Here is a 20,357-nt window from a genome sequence, read left to right as displayed (position 1 = left end):
TCCACCCATCCTTTCTCACCCCACAGCTTTGCTCTACTTTCTATTGCAAAAATGCCCTTGGCCTGCACACTGATTAGGTTAATCACTTAATAAATGGGCAATCTGGTCTCCCCCTTTAAAACAAATAGTGAAATTAAAAAAAAAACATTTAAAAAAGCCCCAAAGACCAAAAGGACGGTCCCTCCTGCCTGCATCACACGGTTCTCATATTCCCTCTCTCTTTCCTCCTATTTCTCACTTCTCTCTGGCTCTCTTTTCCACCAGTATTTTTCTTTCTGTCTCTCTCTTTGTCACAGTCTCTGTCTTTCTTTCCTTCGTAACCCTCATCCTCAACACACACAATATGTGTGTCACTTTCCCTTGGAGCACTCTTCCAAATTCCCTCCCTCCATTTCCCCAGAGACCTTCCACTAGATGACAGCTGATGTCCCTTTCAGATTTAAGTCTGTGAGCAACAGCCATATGCAGACTTTTTAGGATGTACCTACTGTGCTAGATTTCTATCCTTTAGGCAGTGTGGTTTGGCAGACCTGGGTTTCAATCTTGGCACTGCTATTTACTGACTGTGTGACCTTAGACCAGTCACTTTACTTTGGGCCTCAGTTTCCTCATCTGTGAAAGGAGGAGGTTGGGCTGGATCATCTCTAAAGTCTCTTCCAGATTTTTGATCCCATGGACAACCTATAGTTCATATGGAACAATCCAGGAGGAGATACCCAAGGGGACTCTTTTTCTTAGGAATTGGTGAAAGTAGTACGAGAAGGCCTCCTAGGGTTTTTGTCATGTCCTGTTAGTAGGAACGCAGGCACTCACGCTTTTGGAATAAGAGTGCACTTTGGGGAGTGTTCTGCTTCTTGACCCAGTGAAAGAGTATCAAGAGAGGACCAGTGTTGAAGATAGAAGTTGTACATCTTTGCCTAAGGAATAAGAAAGGAATCTAGATATCCACTTATATGGTAGCTTGGTCACTCAGTGGATAGTGCCAGGCTTGGAGTCAGGAAGACTTGAGTTCAAATCCAGTCTCAGACACTTATTAGGTGTGTGACCTTGGGCAAGTCACTTAATCCTGTTTGTCTCAGTTTACTCATTTGTAAAATGAGCTGGGGAAGGAAACAACAAACCACTCTAGTATCTTTGTCAAGAAAACCCCATATAAGGGTCACAAAGAGTCAGATATGACTGAATAATAAACAAAACAAGATCCTCTTATTGTTCAGATTTAACTTTTTAAAAAATTGATTTTTATCGCAATCTTTTGTTTTTACATGGACATTGTTTCCCTCTGCATCCCCAGTGTTGACTCTTGATAGGGGTAACAACTCAGTATTCCCCTCATCTTGAAGCCCCCTCCTTGGAGAGTCCTGGTCCTTTACTAGGATAGTGGCGTGGAGCCAATAAACTTCTACAGAAATATCTTTAGAGGCTAAAAAGCAGAATCTTCTTGAATAATGACTTTGGGCAGTGTCAGGGTAAGAGAATTAGGAGAACTGGTGAGCAGGCAACTAGTTGGTGAGGAGAAACACCTCCAGTGGAGCTTCCTGAGAGGATGGCCAGAGTTCAGGAGTGAGACAGTAGGGCTCAGATTCCACTGGTCGCCATGCTTCGATAGCAGGTCCCCATGAATCTCTCTTTGAGGCAAACCAAAGGAGACTATCCAAGCTCCCTGTTGTACTAAGGGACATTTGAAGGTGGCTAGTCTTGGGACAGTGTGCAATATGTAATGTTATTTGTGGGAATTTACAGTTCTTATTCTAAAACCCTTCCCTCTCCCCCCATCAAACCTCTCCAGAAATCTGAAGTGGGGAGGTGCTGCACTGTAGAATCCTGTGTTTCCTTCCTCTTCTCCAATCAAGAGCATATACAAAGGTCACAGAGACATAAAGAGATTCATCTTAATGGCTTTTGTCAGCACAACTCTATCTATGTATGTCTGTGGTATATGGTAGTACCTGTGACAATGAGTGAGCAGAGTAGGGAGGCAAGTTTGTAATCCTGCATTAATGTTTATGTTCATACTGTGTATGGAAAACAGAGGGAAAAGTAAAAAAACAAAAAACAAAAAACACCAACCCTTTAGGGCCACCAAGTGAACTTTTTTCCCCTTTACTAGGATTGGAAGGATTTACAAGTGTTAGAAATCATCCTGGGGGGGGAGGGAAGTAATTTCACGCATTAAGCTGTGCCAGTTCCAGCTCTATCCACTCCTAGTCCCTATAACAACAGAGTCTAATGACTCTGAAGAGAAATCACCCCAGAAACCTTTAGCAGCTGCTGGAGAGCACGAGGCCTGGCTCCCTCAATGTTCCCACCTCCCCATTCTTCATCCTAAGCACCCTTGGCTGATTTCCTTTGTACAGCTGCCTTTATCCAGCTGCTCTCTGGTGTCCAGCTTGGAAGGCAGAGAGCAGAGAAAAAAGGAAACCCATAGTACCCGGGGAGCGATCCAAAGGCTGGGTTCTGTGGTCTCTGTAGAGGATGTGAAGTTCCAGGGGCCTGTGGTACTGGGTGTTCTAGGGGAAAGGACTCAGGAGAGGAATGTGTCTATGTGTATGGGGTGGGAAGGAGAAAAGGGAATCTTTGCTAACAGTGTTGGCTGCCTTGGCTAGGCTGACCCAGTCTCTGGTCAGTTGAATTGTACTGGCTGATCCACTTCAGTCACAACTCTGGAATGTACTTATCTATTCAGCAGGAGACCAGAGAGACAGTGGTCGCCATTCTGTTTCAGTTTATGTATACATGATTCTGGTTTTCTATATAAGACAGAGGTGACCAGCTGCAAAAGACAGTTTGCTTATAAAGACCCCTGAGTTGGCAGCAAAAAATGAGGAAGGAAATGGTTTGGTATCAGGAGTGGTAAGGAAACTAGGCATCTCCTGCTTTTCTCTAGTCACTTTGGACCTTAGCTCTGGAAGATGCAAGTAGGCATTGTTGGCCAGAGAGAAAATGAAACTCTTGAATGTAGGGATACTGTGCTTAAAGTTGCAAAGTCCCCAGAGTGTCTGAACACCAAGTGCTGTGTGTCATGCACATGATGAGCACTCTGTGTCATATAGCAATAAAAATACCTCAGAGATGCTAGACTAGCATCCCTAGATATTCAGCCTCAGTTGGAGGGCTACTGGGATCAGTTCTACCGAAAAGCTTTTCCTGCCCTTAGTCCCTCCTGTACATTGGATCGGGGGGCACCAAGATGGCACTGGCGCCAAGTTGTACATGTACTAGTTGCTGCTATCATGGCACTCTGTGGTCACCACCACCATCCTTGGGCTTAGGAGAAACGCTGCCTACAGCTATCTGACTCCCCTTCCCTAAAAGCTGGCAAAATGGAAGAACAGAATACTTTTTTAAAGTTACAGTCCCCTGATCTGCAAACCTTTCCCAGTTCCCCAAGCTGTTAGAGACTTCCTTCTTTGTACCTTTTTGCCTATCTGCAATTTGTTTCCCCCTTGGGAATGTAAGCCCCTTGAGGCCAGGGACCATTTTCCACTTTCTTTGTATCCTTATGACTTGGTAAAATTCAAGTGCTTCAAATGTTTAATGATTGGGTGCTCTAGAACATCTTACATGAAACTCAAACTGGCACAGTGAAAAACGTGCTATAATTTAGAGTCCAGACAGACCTAGGTCCAAAGCCTGCCTCTGATACTCATTAGCCTATCTAAGCCTCAGTTTCCTCACCTGTAAAATGAGGTAGTAATTCCTGTAGAACTGACCTTACAGGATTTTTGTGAGGATCAAAAGAAAACTGTGTGTGCAGCATTTTGCAGACTTTAAGAGCTTATTGTGAATGTGATTAATATTATTTTATTAGTCCCTTTAGAGAACCCCTCAATTATGTAGTAGGACTCCATAAAGAATTGGGGTTGTGGGCTGGGGTTGAAGTACGGACACAATTCCAGATGACAATTTTCCTTTCCTTATTTCAGAATCTTCTCTGTCCAAGACATTCTGGAAGAGAGTTCTTCTTCCAATTGTGCCGCCCACATCTACTTCTGCTACCCTGCTCCTTCAGGTAGGTGGTTCTTTCCTTCTTCTGATTGGTCTGAAGAGGATGGCTGTATTTGCAGAGGACAAAACTGAGACCAGGGTTTTACATGTTTGCAGTTTTGCGTGGCTTCTTACTCATATCTTTGGTTTTAGCTTCTTTTTCTAGAGGTGGGGATCCTGCAGCCACAAGTCCACATGTGTGCCCTCTAGGTCCTTAACTGTGGCCCTTTGACTAAATCCAAATTCACAGAACAAATTCTTTTCACAAGGACTAGAGTCTCATCTAAGAGGCTACCATCCCCAGAGTCATTCGTTCAATTCAACAAGTAATCATCAAGCAAGTTGCCAATTATAGCTGAATTAAAGATGCTCTTTTCCTGGAGGAAGAATTCCTAGACCTATTGTATCTTTAATTCTTCTTTCCCCCACTTTCCTGTTTTCGCCACATCCCACCTCTGAGGCTAACATGTGGACCCATCCAATGACAGCAGGAAAGATTAGAGATTCTATGTTCTGTTACCAGAAATGGACCAGGATATATCTTTTTGTATCTGTTGTAGCTAAGCTAGTAATTCCTCCTCATGTGTTTAGTGGGAAAGAAACTCCTAAGGCATCTTCTTGACTATTTTTTTAGGGAAAAACAAAAGTTGAGCTGATCAGTGGGGAATATTGACTTAGGCTAAAGGTAAGGATGGGCCAGGAATGTCCTTGGGTCCAATAGAATCAATCAAGCAGAGAAAATGACTGACTCTTTTTCCTTGTCTCAAACCCATCTAATTCTACCTCACCTATCATGAAACCCTCCAAGAGGCTAGTACAGAGTTATAAGTAGGATGGTCTGTTTAGAGTTTTGTCTCAGAGCATCAAAATTTAATGAGCAAAGAAATTTAAAATAGTGATTTTGTAAAATAGAATTTAATAGGATAGAATGCTGGGGTTGGAGTCAGGAAGAAAAGTTCAAATTCTACCTTGGATACTTTACATTGTGGCCCTGAGCAAGTCACTTAACTTCTCTCTGCCTTAGTTTCAACATCTGCAAGAGGAAAAGGTTGGACTAGATTACCTCTAATATCCCTTTCAGCATTACATCTATGATGTAGTAATATAAGGAAGTAATTTCACCCCTCATCAACACAGAAACCTAGTTAGCAAGAATAATTAAATAATTCTAACACTCATAATTTTTAATGTAAATGGACTACAATTCATTAAAACAAAAGAGAGTGACAGAATGGATGAGAAAGCCACACTCCACAATTTGTTGTATATTAAAAAAATTGCACACCAAAAAAGTAAAAACATGCACAAAAATAAAATAAGAGGTTAAAATAAAACCAAAATTAAATAAATTGAAAAAAGCAGCAATTATGCCATCAGACAAAAATAGAAAAGCACGTCAAAAGGAATGATATTATGATTAAATATTAATACGAAATGTCATAGCATCTAAGTTCATAAAGGAAAAGTTGATTGCATTTCAAAAAGATATAGATAGAATTACAATAATAGTAGGAGACTTCAATGTTCCTCTATCAGAGCTGGGTACATCCAACAAAGATAAACAAAAGGGAAAAATATAAAATGGGACAAACTTTTAGAAAAGTTAGATCCAAAAGACTTATTGTATTCTGAATGAGCATTAAATAAGACACATATTTCTCGACATGCTACCTTTACAAAAATAAGCTACGAATTAGGGAAAAATTATAAATGTATGTAATAAAATAGGAAATTCTAAACATATCCTATATAGATCATAACACAACAGAAATAGCAATTCAAATACAAGGAAAAAAGCAAATACAGACCTAAATACAAAAAATGCAGTCCTACAAGAAATCTTAATAACAACTTCCTGAACAATGAGTGAGACAAAGAACAAATTATAGAAACAATTAGTATATGGAAAAAACAATGATAATCATGAGTCAATATACCAAAATTTCTGGGATTCTGCTAAAGCAGTCCTCAGAAGAAAAATTATGTTTATGTGTTTTCATAAGCTTGTTTTAGCTTAAAGATTAGGAAAAAAGGAGATTAATGAACTGAATATGCAACTTTAAAAATTAGCAAACCAAAAAACAGAGGCAGCTAAATGATATAGTGGATAGAAGTATTTGGAGTCAGGAAGACAAATTCAAATTCTTTCTTGGATACTTTGTGACCCTAGGCAAGTCATTAAACCTCTCTGCCTCTTCATCTATATCTTCATCTATAAAAAGAATGAGTTGGACCAGATGACCTCCAATATCCCTTCCAGTACTATGTCTATGGTCCTATAAAGAAGCATGAAGTAAAATTTGAAAATCAGATGAGAAATAAAATATATAAAAAGACTATAGAACGGATAGACAAAACTAAAATCTGGCTTTTTGAAGAAACTAACAAAAGCACTAAACCTTTAGCCAACCTAATTAAAAAGAAGAGAATGAAAAATCAAAAAAAATGAACAAGGTGAACAAGTGAAATCACAACTAATAGAGAAGAAATAAAAAGAATTATTAGAGCCTATATAGTTATATGCTAATAAAAATGAGAATTCAAAACAAACAGAGAATTATCTACACAAAATATATATTTTAAAAAACCCTAACAAACTCAGTGTCAAATAGAGATCTTAAATAACTCATTTTCAGAAAAGGAAATTGTTCTAGCTGAAAAGGAAATACTCAGGAGGGGGGATGTGGGTTATAAAAACTCTAAACCTAGATGGATTTATAAGAAGATTCTACCAAACTTTTAAAGAACATCAATGCCTCTGCTACACAAATTATTCTTAGCAACTGAGAAACAAAGAACACTCTACAAAATTCCTTGTGTAAGATAAATATAGTCCTGAGACCTAAACCAGGGAAAGATAAAACAAATAAAGGGCAGCAGAGACCAATCTCATTAGTAAATAGCAATTAAAATTTAAGATAAAATTCTCATTAAGAGATTACACCAATGTAGCCTAAAAAGTCATTTTCTCTAATTAAGTTGGCTTTATATCAGAGATGCAAGGTTAGTTCAATATTATGTAAATAATTAGCATCATCAGTCATATTAAAAAATAGAAACATCCAAGAATAATTAAACAAGAAAACTATCAGATGACAGACTTCCTCTGGCTCCCTTACATACCAGTATACCCTCTTTCCTTGGGTTAGCATCTTAAGGTCATTCCCTATTTTCCCTCTCTGTCCTACATATAACCAGTTAATTTGAGAGTCAATTTTGAGTTTCTTAGATGTATATGATTAATCATAGCTAGATCTGGAAGGAAACATATGAGTCTGGCCTCCTTCCTCCTCACCCAAGTCAACAAAGTAACAGGGCTTTGTCCATTAAATATGTGATTGAGAATACTGGAGATTTATTCTCTTCTTTTGGGGCCATTGGACAAAATGGATTACTTGACTAATTTGAGGATCCTTCCCCTTCCTATGGACTCACTATTGGCTTGTATGAAAGTTGAATGCCTCTACACGTCTGTGTCAGAATGTGAAAGGACCTTAAAATATTGCAAGGGCAATATTTTAGCAGCCTAGGCACTAAGAACCTCTTCACAGGTCCTCAGGATCAAGAATTTGGAGTAAGGGACAAGATGGTAGAGACAATCAAAGGATAGGGCAGAGAAGGCATATCTACCCTCAGGTGCTATTGCACATTTTCCATGGTGTCCAGTAGGTTTAAGGGAGAGAATGGAAGACTATGATTAGCTTTGTCTTTGACCCTCATATGGACCCTGAACTATGTATTACCTTTTCAGGAACAGTGGGAATGGCAGCTAGTACTTCCTTTCCTGATCCCAGCTATGGTGATTTTGACCGAAATGTACCTCGGATCTGTGGGGTGTGTGGGGATCGAGCTACTGGCTTCCATTTCAATGCCATGACTTGTGAAGGCTGCAAGGGCTTCTTCAGGTAAGTCACACAAAACTGTTCTGTAGAGAAGGGGAGTGGTAATGAGCTCTTCTTGATGATAATCCTCTCCCCTTGGCTGCTTGGAATTGGGCTGGAGGATTGAGAGGGCAATAGGGTCTCCATCATCAAATTCCCCTGACTTCTTGTTCTTGGGGCTCAGTGGCTACCATCTGTGACAGTCCTAGAGGTTCCTTCTCTAGGTCTTCCACTTAGATATCCATCTTTGTATATATCCCCTACATATGGATATGCAGCTAGGTGGTGCAGTGGATAGAGCACCAGTGTAGGAGTCGGGAGGACCTGAGTTCAAATATCACCTCAGCCACTTGACACTCACTACCTGTGTGACCTTGGGCAAATCACTTAACCCCAATTGCCTTATCCTGGGTCATCTCCAGTCATCCTGATGAATATCTGGTCACTGGATTCAGATGACTCTGGAGGAGAAGTGAGGCTGGTGACCTGCACAGCCCTCCCTCACTCAAAACAAAGTCAAGTGCAAGTCATGTCATTATTTCTCTAATGGCATGGTCTTCTTTGGCAATGAAGGACAAACACATACACACATACTACCACAACTGGCCCAGACTGTGTGAAATTGACTATATCCTCTCCTAATAATCATAGCCTTACAAGTCAAGGGGAGCAGGAATCTCATGACAGCCTGGGAACTTAGTGCTCAAGTTCTTCTACCCACATAAACCAACCTATAGCCATACAACAACTCCTTGTGTCAAGTATCAAACCTTGTGTCAATTGCTATGCCCCTTGCCACTGAAGAGTCCTGACACTTACTAGGTGTGTGTCTATGGGCAAGTCATGTAGTTTTTCTGAAGATGCTTCCTCATCTGTAAAATGAGGGCTTTGGACAAGATGACCTCTATGGTTTCTTCTAGCTCCAAATCCTATGCTTCTAAGCTGTGATCCTCAAAAGCTAAAACACCATAACTAGAAAATAATGCAATGCCACAATATCAGCAAGCAATTAGTAATCAATTGCTATATGCCAGGTATTTTGCTAAGTACAGGGGATAACCCTTGTCATACCTAACCCGTAGGGTTGCTGTGAGGAAAGCGCTTTATAAAACGTAAAGCTTTTTATGAATGTCAGTTACTATTGTCAGGAGTCTCAGTACCCCTTCTGTGCTCATATCTCTCTTTACCCATTTCCCATAGGTTCTGCATATCTCTATACCTCAGGAATATTCAGATAATTAGAGAAACAGATAATTAAATGAGGGCATTGGACTCACAAGGCCAGGTGGACACGAGTCCATGAATTCCTTCCAACTCTAAAATTCTACAGTTTTCTGTCTGAAGAATATTTTAATCAGTGTTAACATTTTTAGCAGCTCTCCCCATAAACTCAGGCTTCATGGAAAAGGAGGTAAAGATAAGTAAGATAGACCCAGACAGAGCCAGAGGAAGGGGAGTAGTTGAAGAAGAGAAGAGAGAGAAATTATTGAAGTGGTAGTAGCAGAACAGGAGATTAGAAAGCAATATAATTTGGAGTAGATTTGATGGAAGAAAAGATCATAGAAATGCATAATTTGAGACATCTTAGGGACCATGTAGTTCAACCCATCCACGAAAGGAATTTCCACCTTAACACACCCAATGAGTGTTCAACATTCAACCTTTGCTTGAAGACCTCCAAGGAAGGGCAGCCCACTTCCCTGGGCAGCTCCATTCCACCTTGGGAGGAACAGTCTCATTAGGAGGTTTTTCATGATATCCATCATAAATTTACCTCTTTGCATCTTTCACCTGCTGTTACTATTTCTATACTCTGGGAACAAATAGAAACGTTGAATCCCTCCTCTACATGATAGCTCTTCAGATACTTGAAGATGTGCCCCGTCTTGAGGCTTCTATACTTCAGACTAAACATACACAGTTCCTTTAACTGGTCCTCCAGTGACATGGACTTCTGGTCCTGCATTATCTGGGCTGCCGTTGACTATACTCTTTCTAGCTTATGAATGTCCTTGTTCAGTTGAGGTGCCCAGAAATGAACACACAACTCTAGACACGTCTGACAAGGGCAGTAAGACTCGCTTCTCTGTTCCTGGAAGCTATATTTCACTTAATACAGTTCAAGATCAAATCAACTTTTTTGGCTACCACATCCCACTGCTGACTCATATTGTACTTGCAGCCCACTAAAATCTCTAGGTCTTTTCAAAATAACTACTATCAGCTAGGTGGCACAGTGTACCAGTCCTGGAGTCAGGAGAACCTGAGTCAACCAGTCTCAAGACGCTTACTAGTTGTGTGATGCTGGGCAGGTCACTTAAGCCTGTTTATCTCAGTTTCTCTAAAATGAACTGGAGATGGAAATGGCAAAACACTCCAGTATCTTTGTCAAGAAAACCCCAAATAGGGTCATAGGGAATCAGACACAACTGAGACAATTCAACAATAGCAACAATCGCTACCTATGCCTCCCCAATCTTGTACATGTGAAAGTGATTTTTTTTGGTACAAAAGTGCAAGATTTGGCATTCATTTCTAGTGAACTTTATCCTGCTAGATTTAACCTGTTGCTCTAGCCTCAAGATCTTTTGGCTCCTGTGAGTTAGCTACGCACTGTAGATTTTTGTCATTTGCAAGACTACGCCAATGATGCTTTTGTCCAAGTAATTTATTTTTTTGAAAAAGCTAAACACTATAGTGCCCAATTCTTTAAAGTACTTCTCTGGGAACCTTTTGTCACATTCACATTAAACAATAATGACTACTCTTTGGGTTCAACAATCCAACCAATTCTGAATTTAATTAATGGCATTGTCATCCCCGTCTACTTCACTCCATCTTCTCCACAAAGTACGGGATACTTTATCAAGAGCTTTGCTAACGTCTAAGTATAAACTATAACCACAGTATTCCCCCCATCTACTAGTTTGGTAATCCTGACCAAAAAAAGGAAGCGAGATTAGTCTGGCGTGACGTATTCTTGACGAGGCCATGCTGATTCTTCTTAATCACCAGTTCCCTTTTTACATATTTGGCAACCAGGAATTGGAGTCAAGCTAACTGACTGTTCTATTTGCAGGCTCTGTTCTCTTCCTCCAGTACACCACTTGTCTATCTCCAATCTTGTGGTACCTCTTTCATTTTCCATATCACTGACAGAAGCTCAGCAAGTCATATCTGCCAGGGTTTTTTCAGTTTGTTTTTGTTTTATTTGTATGTGTGTGTGTGTGTGTGTGTGTGTGTGTGTGTGTGTGCGTGTGTGTGTGCACGTGTGCATGCACACATGTGTGCATCTTTCAGGAGCAATTAGATAGCACAGCAGATAGAGTACTAGACTTGGAATCAGAAAGACCTGAGTTCAAATCCTGCCTCAGATACTTACTGGCTATATTATCAAACAAGCTGCTTAAATCTTTCTCAGCCTCAGTTTCCTTGTATATAAGATGGGGGATAAGGTTATAAAAATAAAATGAAGGAACATATATGAAGCTCTTTAAAAACTTTAGAATATCCCAGAAATGTTAACTTTCCTTCTCATCATTGTCATCTGAGTAGATAGTTCATTTGGGCCAAGTGACTAAGTTCATTTCAATTAACTGCTATTAATTTAACTGCTATTTACTTGAATATCTTCCTAAAGACTCCTTGTTGGTCATTTTTTTTGTTCTGTCATTTCCAGTACAATGATCATTAACCCTGAAAGAGGAAACAGGAGCAAAATAAAAAATTAAGCAGGTCCACTTTTTATCTGTTGTCCCTTATCATTGCCCATTTCCCCCATTCTCCCCTAAGCAAAGGTCCTGTTCCTTCTTCAATATTCTTTTTTCTCCTTCCTTTTTCACCCAAAATAGCTGTGTGTTTATTTATCGATTGATCAGTTGGTTCACCTGTATATTTTTTATTTTGATTTTTGCCTTTGTCCTTAACTTCCCTTGCCAGCCTCAGCTCCTTCTGGGTTTTAGTGCCCTGACATTATTTTTCACAGCCATCATCATCTATTAACTGCCCTTGCTTCCATGTTTTCATACATTTCTTTTTAAAACCTAAATTGATTATTGAGTTTCCTATATATCCATATCCAATCCCTTTAGACAAACCCCCTTTATTCTTCCTTATTGGAATTGTTCCCCTCTGCCTTCAGAATTTTATTTTTAAGTATCTCCCATCCCTCTTGGGCTGACTTCCCCTGACACATTTTAGTCCATAGCATCCTAACTATCTTTCCTCTGAACCCTTTGAAATTTGCTTTCCTCGAATCTAGGTTACATGTCACATGGTACCTGAATTTCTTCTTTTCTACCAAAGCCCTTGAAGGGGATAGTCACTTCTCCCAGGGTTCCCATCATTTCCACCCCAAGAAGGGTCATTTCTCCTTTTCATAAGAATCAGTTCCAGAATAGAATTACCCTTGTTGGTTCCTCTACCTTCCGAATGATGAAATTATCACTCTGGCAAATCAAGAAGTTTTGGGCACCTCTTCTTTTGGCAGAGAAAGATGGAACCCTCACAGATATCAGGATAATTTCTGCCCTCTGAGCTGGACTTGTGGTATTAACTCAACTCCTCATCTATTTTCTCTCTGTTCAGGTCATCCATAAACCACTTCTTTTCCCTCATTCTTTTACTTCTACCCAAGTACTCATCTTCATTACTCTAGTTCTTGGGTTGCCTCACTTGAATATACCTTATTAAAATACATTGCTACCCTCACCCACTCATATTCCCCATCCCCTTTAACCTAGTTTGTTTCTTTGAAAAGATGAAGTGAACCCATCCAAAACCATAGTCGAATCATGAATTTCATCTCACTGAATCTCAGTGATGCCTATAAAACCAAATTTTCCTCCTTATGTTAGGATTTCTGTTTCCCCATGTTTATTATCTTAAACTTTGGGCATTTGTGTATAAACCCATTTGAGACCATGGATTTTTACCACGGGCTCCTTTCTGAGATTTTGTCTCCTATGAACTTCTGGGAGTATTCTTCTTTTCTTTGAAGCTACTTTCTATGATACCTACCTTGGGGAATTTGCATAGATAATCTCTCTACTTTTTAAGTATTTTCAGTAGCTGTTTGAGATCCTTAGAAAATTCATTTTTACCATACTTTATTTAGGTATATGCTCCATCTTTAACTTGGGATCTATCATCCTTAGATTTTAAGCCATGGACCAGAAGTCTAAATACAATTCTTAGACACTATCTTCTTAGCTAGCTGTTCTCTTCCCAAATTAACTTGTCTTTTCTGCACCCCCTGCCTTCTTCAGTGAATAACAAGAAGGAAAATACCACACCTGGAGTCTTCAGTTTCTTGTCCAATATTTCATAATCTTTGGCAATACTTTTTAGGTTACTTATAATAGTATCTTTTATACACAAGTGAATCAACAAAAGTGGGTAATTGCCATCCATGTTGATGTCTTGATAATTCTCTGTTATATATTGCTTAAGACAAATCTAACTGAAAATAACCGAAAATTCTGTTATTGATAATAGGTCAGCAAATAGCTGCCTCACTGTCCCTGAGCAGAGAATCATTCACTACTACTCCTCTTCCTTCACTGACACTTACTGTGTGGATTCCCATCTGAGACTTCTGGTGGCTTGACTATCTTTGAAGGACACACATCTTTATTCTCCTCAGCTAAGTGCCACTGGGGATATAGTGCTGATCCTGGAATCAGGAAGATTTGGGTTCAGATCTAGCTTTATACACTGTGTGACCCTGGGCAAGTTTGCCTCAGTTTCCTTGACTGTAAAATGGAGGTAATAACATCTCCCTCACAGGGTTGCTGTAAAGATCAAATGAAATAATATTTGTAAAATGCTTAGGGAATTTCCTGGCATACAATAGGTGCTTAACAAATGCTTCTTCTCCTTCCCTCTTCAAAGGATCCTTTCTCTTCAGAAAGAACTTCAAGTCTTGTGTGTGTTTTTTCAGGTCTCCTTGTTACAGGTGTCATTTTTCTTTCCTTTCTTCTCTGTGTAAAACCCTTCTATTCTTCAACCTCTGACAAGGGTCAGATCTTCCCTTCTCAGCCTCAATGCCCTTTTTCTTTCTTTGAAGTCTTATTTCTCTACATTTTAATTATTTATTTATTTAGGAATTTAAACAATTTAACTTTACTGAGAACCTTACGCTAACTCTGACATTTATCTTGTTATGCTTCTCTTGAGTATTGTGTTTGAATGTCAGATTTTCTATTCAGCTCTGATCTTGTCATCAGGAACACTTGAAAGTCTTCTACTTCATTAAATATCCATTTTTCCTCCTGATGCTTTATACTTATTTTTGCTGCATATGTTACTCTTGGTTGTAATCCTAGCCCCTTTGCCTTCCAGAATAACATATTCCAAGCCCTCTGTTCTTTAATATGGAAGCTGCTAAATTTTGTGTGATCTTTACTGTGGCTCCACAATATTTGAATTGTTTCTTTCTGACTGCTTAAAATATTTTCTCTTTGACCTGGGAGCTCTGTAGTCTGGCTACCATATTCCTGGGAGATTTCATTCTGGGATTTCTTTCAGCAGGCGATTGGTGAATTCTTTCCATTTCTATTTACCCTCTGAATCTAAGATATTGGGACAATTTTTCTTGATAATTTCTTGAAACATGATAAATAGGCTTTTCCTTCGACCGTGACTTTCAGAGAGTCCAATAGAAGAGGAAATGACTTTAGACATATAGGAAGGAAAAGAAAATTGTGTCAGTAACTTGGAGGGATTTGGTCTAGTGAAATATGTCAGAGAAGGAATTTGGGGAGGAGAAATTTGAGAAATTGATAAAAATTTCATGGAGAACAATCTTCAGGTCAAAATATTGGACGGGATTCTACTCCCTGATTGAAAGGAAGAGTAGGAATAAGAATAATTAAGGGCATAAAAAGATTAAGAAGGATTATGGAGCAGAAACTGCACAGGACAGCTCAAGAAAGAAAAAGAAAATGTAGCTGTAGTTCTAAAATTATCTCTCCTGGATCTGTTTTCCAGGTCAGTTGTTTTTCCAATGAGATAGTTCATATTTTTTTCTATTTTTTCATTCTTTTGACTTTCTTTTATTGTTTCTTGATGTTTCGTAAAATCACTGGCTTCCACTTGTCCCCTCTAACTTTTAAGGTATTATTTTCTTCAATGAGATTTGGTATGTCTTTTCCTGTTTGGCCAATTCTTTTTTTTAAGGAGCTCTTTTCTTTGGTGAATTTTTGTATCTCTCTTACCATTAGGCCAATTCTGGTTTTTTTATGGTGCTATTTTCTTCAGTACTCTTTTGCACCTCGTTTACCAGACTATTGGCTCTTTTTTTTCCCCATAATTTTCTTGTATCACTCTCATTTCTTTCCCCAGTTTTTCCTCTACCATCTTATCTCTTTCTTTAACTCTCCCAGGAATTCTTGTTAGATGTGGGTCCAATTAGCATTTTCCTTTGAGGCTTTTGTTTGTAGCTGTTTTCACAGTGGCATCTTCTTCTGAATTTATACCTTGGTCTTTTCTGCCACTATATTAGTTTTTTAAAGTCAATTTTTTTGTTTGTTTGTTGTTGTCTGCTCATTTTTCTAGTTTATTTCTTGACTTTGAATTTTATGTTAAAGTTGGGCTCTGCATACCTCAGGGTGGGGAGGCACTGTGCCAAGCTTCAGGATTTTTTGTGCTATTGTTTTCACAACTAGTTCTGGGCTCTACAAGTCTTCCAAGCTGGTGTGATCCCGTAAGAGGTATGGCTACTGCTCTCCTGATCTGCATTCTAGTCCTTATCCAGAAAGGATCCCTGGTTCCCTGCAAGCTCTAGCACTTTCTTTGTCTTAGAACTGCAACCAGAGCCCCTGCTTCTTTGTGACTAATCCCCAGTTCTCCTCTCAGCCTTGGAACTGTAACTCAGGATTGATATGGGCAATAGAGTCACTGCTTGCAAAGAGTGCCCTGTAATCTCTTTCTGAGAAGTTGTCTGACCCTCTTACTGTCTCTGGGCTGAGAGCTCCCAAAGCTGCTACCATGGGCTCTGGACAGACTTTCACCCCAGTATCACAAACTTCTCCTGCCAAACTCCTAAGTTTTCTTTGGTCAGAAATGTCTTACTCTGACCTGATGGTGATTCTGCCTCTCCAAAATTTGATTTGAAGCATTACTTTAAAGTTGTTTGGAGTGCTGAGAAAGTTCCATTGGATTACCTCTAATACTTCTTCTGCCATCTGTATACTTTAGGAATGCTTCCTTATCCCTAACAACTTGAAATGAGGAGTAATTTACTTGAATCCCTTCCATTTCTCTCCCAGGAGATAAGCTTACACTTTGAAGACAGTTAATAGTTACTTGGTTATGGAAGAATAAAAATATCACATACTGTATAATTTTCCCTATTCTCTCTAATGATTTTCATTGTGGTTTTTTTTTTTTTTTAACTACGTGTAGATGTTTGTACCTCAACCCTAAACACTTGGTTAAAACTTTCATTGCTTAATAACTTGACAGTCCCACTCAGCTTCCTTCCCTTAGTCTCAGCCACATGGTCACACTCACTTCCTTTTAACCTTGCACCAGTCTCCTACTGTTTCATCAGTTTGCCCCACCTACCAATTTGCTTTACCTCCAATTGTGCCACTTACCTTTTCTTACTTACCTTGCTTGCCAGCTACCTTTTCCTTTTCTTTCTTGATCTGTCCTGTGCAGTTTCTGCTCCATAATCCTTCTTAATCTTTTTATGCCCTTAATTATTCTTATTACTACTCTCCCTTTCAATCAGGAAGTAGAATCCAGTCCAATATTTTGACCTGAAGATTGTTCTCCATGAAATTTTGATCAGTTTCTCAAATTTCCCCTCCCCATATTCCTTCTCTGACATTTCACTAGACCAAATCTCTCCATTTCCAACTCGATTTTCTTTTCCTTCTTATTTGTCCAGTCATTTCCTTTTTTCCTGCCTTCTTTCCACAACCAGCAAAAGTTTCAAGTAGAGGCCAAAAAAGAGCTAATACAATAATCAGAACTCATGATAGGCAAAACCAGCACAAGAAATTTTGATATTAAGAAAAAGAAAAGTCCAGAGAGGAGATGCTCATATCCTATTGGTACCACTCTGAACCTGAGCACTTCAGCTGAGATTGTTTTGATAATGAGTGAGTCAAGCTCAATTGCATTTATGTTAGGCTTTATGTGAGACTTCCTCCCAGCCTTGGGATTCTCCTGAGTTCTCTAGAAATGTGGGAGTCTGACTCACCCTAGCCTCTGCTTCAGAAACCAGTAAGCCCAGAGTTTCATTCCCTTGAGCAATTGCCAGGCAGCAGGGTTTCTGTGGGAGTTAATTGTCTGTTTGGCCTGGCGCAGGGCTCCTTCTTTTCCCATTAGGGTGCTCCCCAGCTTGGGGAACCAGACCAGCAACACTAGCAGCCCCAGATTGCTGCATCTATCATCCCTCCCACCTGGTAGACTCTACTTCCTGGAATATAGGCCCTTTTGAAGCATGGGTCAGGTTCCCTGGGTGGCACCTAGGCCCTTTCCTGCCAGGGCTTGGTGGTGAAATTGTTGCCTCTTGAACTCTGACAACATAGGATTCTGTGTGTAAGGTCCTACCTCCTATTATAGAGACTAGGATTCTAGTAGATGCCTTACCACCAAGTCACTTAACCTCTCTAAGCCCCAATTTCCTTTTTTAGCAAATAGAGACAATGATGCCAGCTCTACTTACCTAACACAGTTGTGAAGATTAAATGAAATCACATATCTGAAAGTGCTCTGCAAATCTCTAAAGCATGATCCAAATTTCAAGTCTTATATAGTAACCGATGCTAAGAAAGCCCTGAATAAGAAATCTAGCTTGAAGTATGTGGAACTGACCAAGAAACATTACCATCTACTTCCCCAAACTATCATCTGTGTAGGGTCCCTGAAGCCTACTTCCAAACTGGCTTATTCCCCCAAAACAACTTTTATTTTCCTTGCTGGCACAGAACTTGATTCTGGGACATGAGGATCAAGCTCAGGTAACAGGACCCTTAGGGAAACTGCTGATTAAATCTTGGGAATATTGGGAGCCTACCCTTTACATAAGCAGCACTGACATGTGGAAACCCATGGTTGATATCTAGAGACTGGGATCATTCTGTCAGTCAGCATTTATTAAGCACTTACTAAATGCCAAGCACCATGCTAAGTGCTAGGGATACAAGAAAAAGGTCAAAATGTGCTCCCTGCCCTCCTCTTATAGGGAGACAATCATGTGCATGTAAGACATATACAGTGTAAAAGGGAGGTCATTTCAGAGGGATGGCACTACCAGTGGTAGCAACCAAGAATAATCTCTTGCAGAAAGTACAATTTGAGCTGATTCTTGAAGGAAGCCAAGAAAACTCAGAGGTGAGGCAGGGGGATGGAAAAATCCAATGGAAAAAGCAAAACAGAACAGTGTTGGAAGATGGAGTGTTATGCTCCATCTCTCTACAGATCCCTGAAGCCCACTTTCAAATGAGCTTAACTGGTCAGGTCACTCCCCCTACACAGCAGCAAGGAAGCCAGGACCACTGAATCACAGAGAATGTGGAAAAGAGTAAAGTGTCAGAAGCCTAGAAAGATAGGAAGGAATCAGGTTGTGAAGGGCTTTAAATGCCAAACAGAGCCTTTTATATTTGATCCTCAAGGCAATACGGAGCCACTAAAGTTTACTGAGGGGGAGGAGTGGGGAAGGCATGCTGAAGTGAAGGGAGATGGATGTGTGACATGGTCAGACTTGCCCATTAACAAGATCACTTTGGCAGTTGAAAGGAGGATGGATTGGAATGGAGAGAGACTTGGGGCAAGGAGACCAACCATTAGGCTGTTGCAATAAAGGCCTACACAGGGTGGGGTCTTTGAGAGTAGAGAAAAGGATATGTCCTATGAGAAAGGCTACTGCCCAGGTCCTGATAGATGATAATTCCATACCACTATGTAAGTTGGATATAGCTTTTAAGTGACTTATATGAAAATGAGCCAAAAATATCTCTTATATCCATGGCGGACCCAGTCAATTCACAATGATCATCCATCTGGTTTGGAGCTTAATGCTAGGACATTTTAGTTTCCAATATCCCAAAGAATCCATAAATAATATCACATGACCTGGTATGTGTGTGTATTTTTTTTAATCAGAAGTTCCACAATTGGCTCCATACAATTTTCCCTGGGCATACCATTTTTTCCCTGCTCCCTTATTTCATGGGCTCAGTGGAAAACCAAGTATCTGCCCATAACAGACATTTAAAGAAATTTTGGAATTGCTTACCCATTACCCCAATAAACAAGTTCAGCCCAGTCCAAGCTCCAGGAAGGACAATAAACAGAGCTATCTCTGCTTCGCTCTGTTTGATGTCCAAGACCAGAATATCATGTGATCAGTGAATTTATATGGAACTGAATTGAGGGTTCTGTTCAGGCTAGAAAAAGCTAGATTTCTGGGTCTTCTGCATAATGGATGATGGATGAATATGTGTATTTGGACAGCATTGCCCAAAGGCCAGCTATAAAAGGAGAAAGTAAAGGGTTGAAGATGGAGACTTGAAATAAATAGGAAGTGGTCATGAGTATGTCCTCTCATGCACAAACCCTGGAAGGAAAGATTGAAATGATTTTGAAGAGTCTTTCTAATTGTGCTATATGGAAATGCTTGTTTTATTCTATAAATTAAAAATAAAATTAAAATTTTTTTTAAAGAGTCAGTAGTAAGAATACTGAAAGTACCAGAGTACTGAAAGCTATGTAAGTGTTAAGAGCATCAGATAGAAAAATGTCTTGGTCTTGTCAGTAAAGACATCCCCAGTGACCTTAGTAATTATGGGTTTTGTGGAGTAAGGGATGGGTGGGAGGGAGAACATTGGGGAGAAGGAAATCAGACTGGAGAGGCGCCAGGGACATACTGGCTTTGGTCAGAGTTGAAGGAGACAAAGTGGGAGTGGCAGAAGTCAGCTTGCTGGTCAATACTCTTCCATAACTGTTCAACAACCATGAATGCAGGAGCAGAGAAGTCAATTCTTATGGATGAGCCACTAGTGAAGATTGGAAGCTCTGTGGTAAAGGTGAGGAAGGAAGTGTAAACAAGGTGCCAAAATGGGGGAATGTCAAAGGATTCAAAATGTGAAGTCCTCAAAAATAACTGAAAGGAGAAAAAGAGAAGAAGTCATTTATCATCCACTTAATGATTCCTTTAGAACCAAGAATGATTTTCATAACTGTAATACAAACATACAGAGATACATTTCTACTTTGCCTTAGACACTTATTATTGTGTGACCTTGGAGAAGTTGTTTGTTTTGCCAAGCCTCAGTTTCCTCATCTGTAAAATGAAGGCCTTGGACTAAATGCCCTCTAAGGTTCGTTCTAGCTCTGTGATCTTTCATACTGTACATCTCCACAAGGAATTTAGGTCTAGCAAGGAAAGTCAGAGGTTTCCCTGTACTTCCAAGGGATCCAAGCTAGATAACTTGTTACTTTATTGTCTTAGCTTCCTGTTAGCCTCTTGGTCTT

At 39.7% G+C, this 20,357-nt stretch overlaps 1 protein-coding gene across 1 annotated transcript in view; it reads left to right on the top strand.

Moving 5' to 3' along the window:
• Positions 1 to 20,357, top strand: part of VDR (vitamin D receptor) — a 91,229-nt gene that overhangs the window by 29,453 nt on the left and 41,419 nt on the right. The window contains exons 3-4 of the mRNA XM_072654502.1: positions 3,927 to 4,012; positions 7,739 to 7,892. Coding sequence (XP_072510603.1) covers positions 7,750 to 7,892 — 143 coding nt within the window. The 5' untranslated portion in view covers positions 3,927 to 4,012; positions 7,739 to 7,749. The remainder of the gene's footprint in view (positions 1 to 3,926; positions 4,013 to 7,738; positions 7,893 to 20,357) is intronic.

This window comes from Notamacropus eugenii, chromosome 3 (genome assembly GCF_028372415.1).
Source record: "Notamacropus eugenii isolate mMacEug1 chromosome 3, mMacEug1.pri_v2, whole genome shotgun sequence".
In the NCBI taxonomy this organism is placed as follows: domain Eukaryota; kingdom Metazoa; phylum Chordata; class Mammalia; order Diprotodontia; family Macropodidae; genus Notamacropus; species Notamacropus eugenii.
The sequence above is the reverse complement of the archived record's forward strand: the minus strand, read 5'-3'. Positions and strand labels throughout refer to the sequence as shown.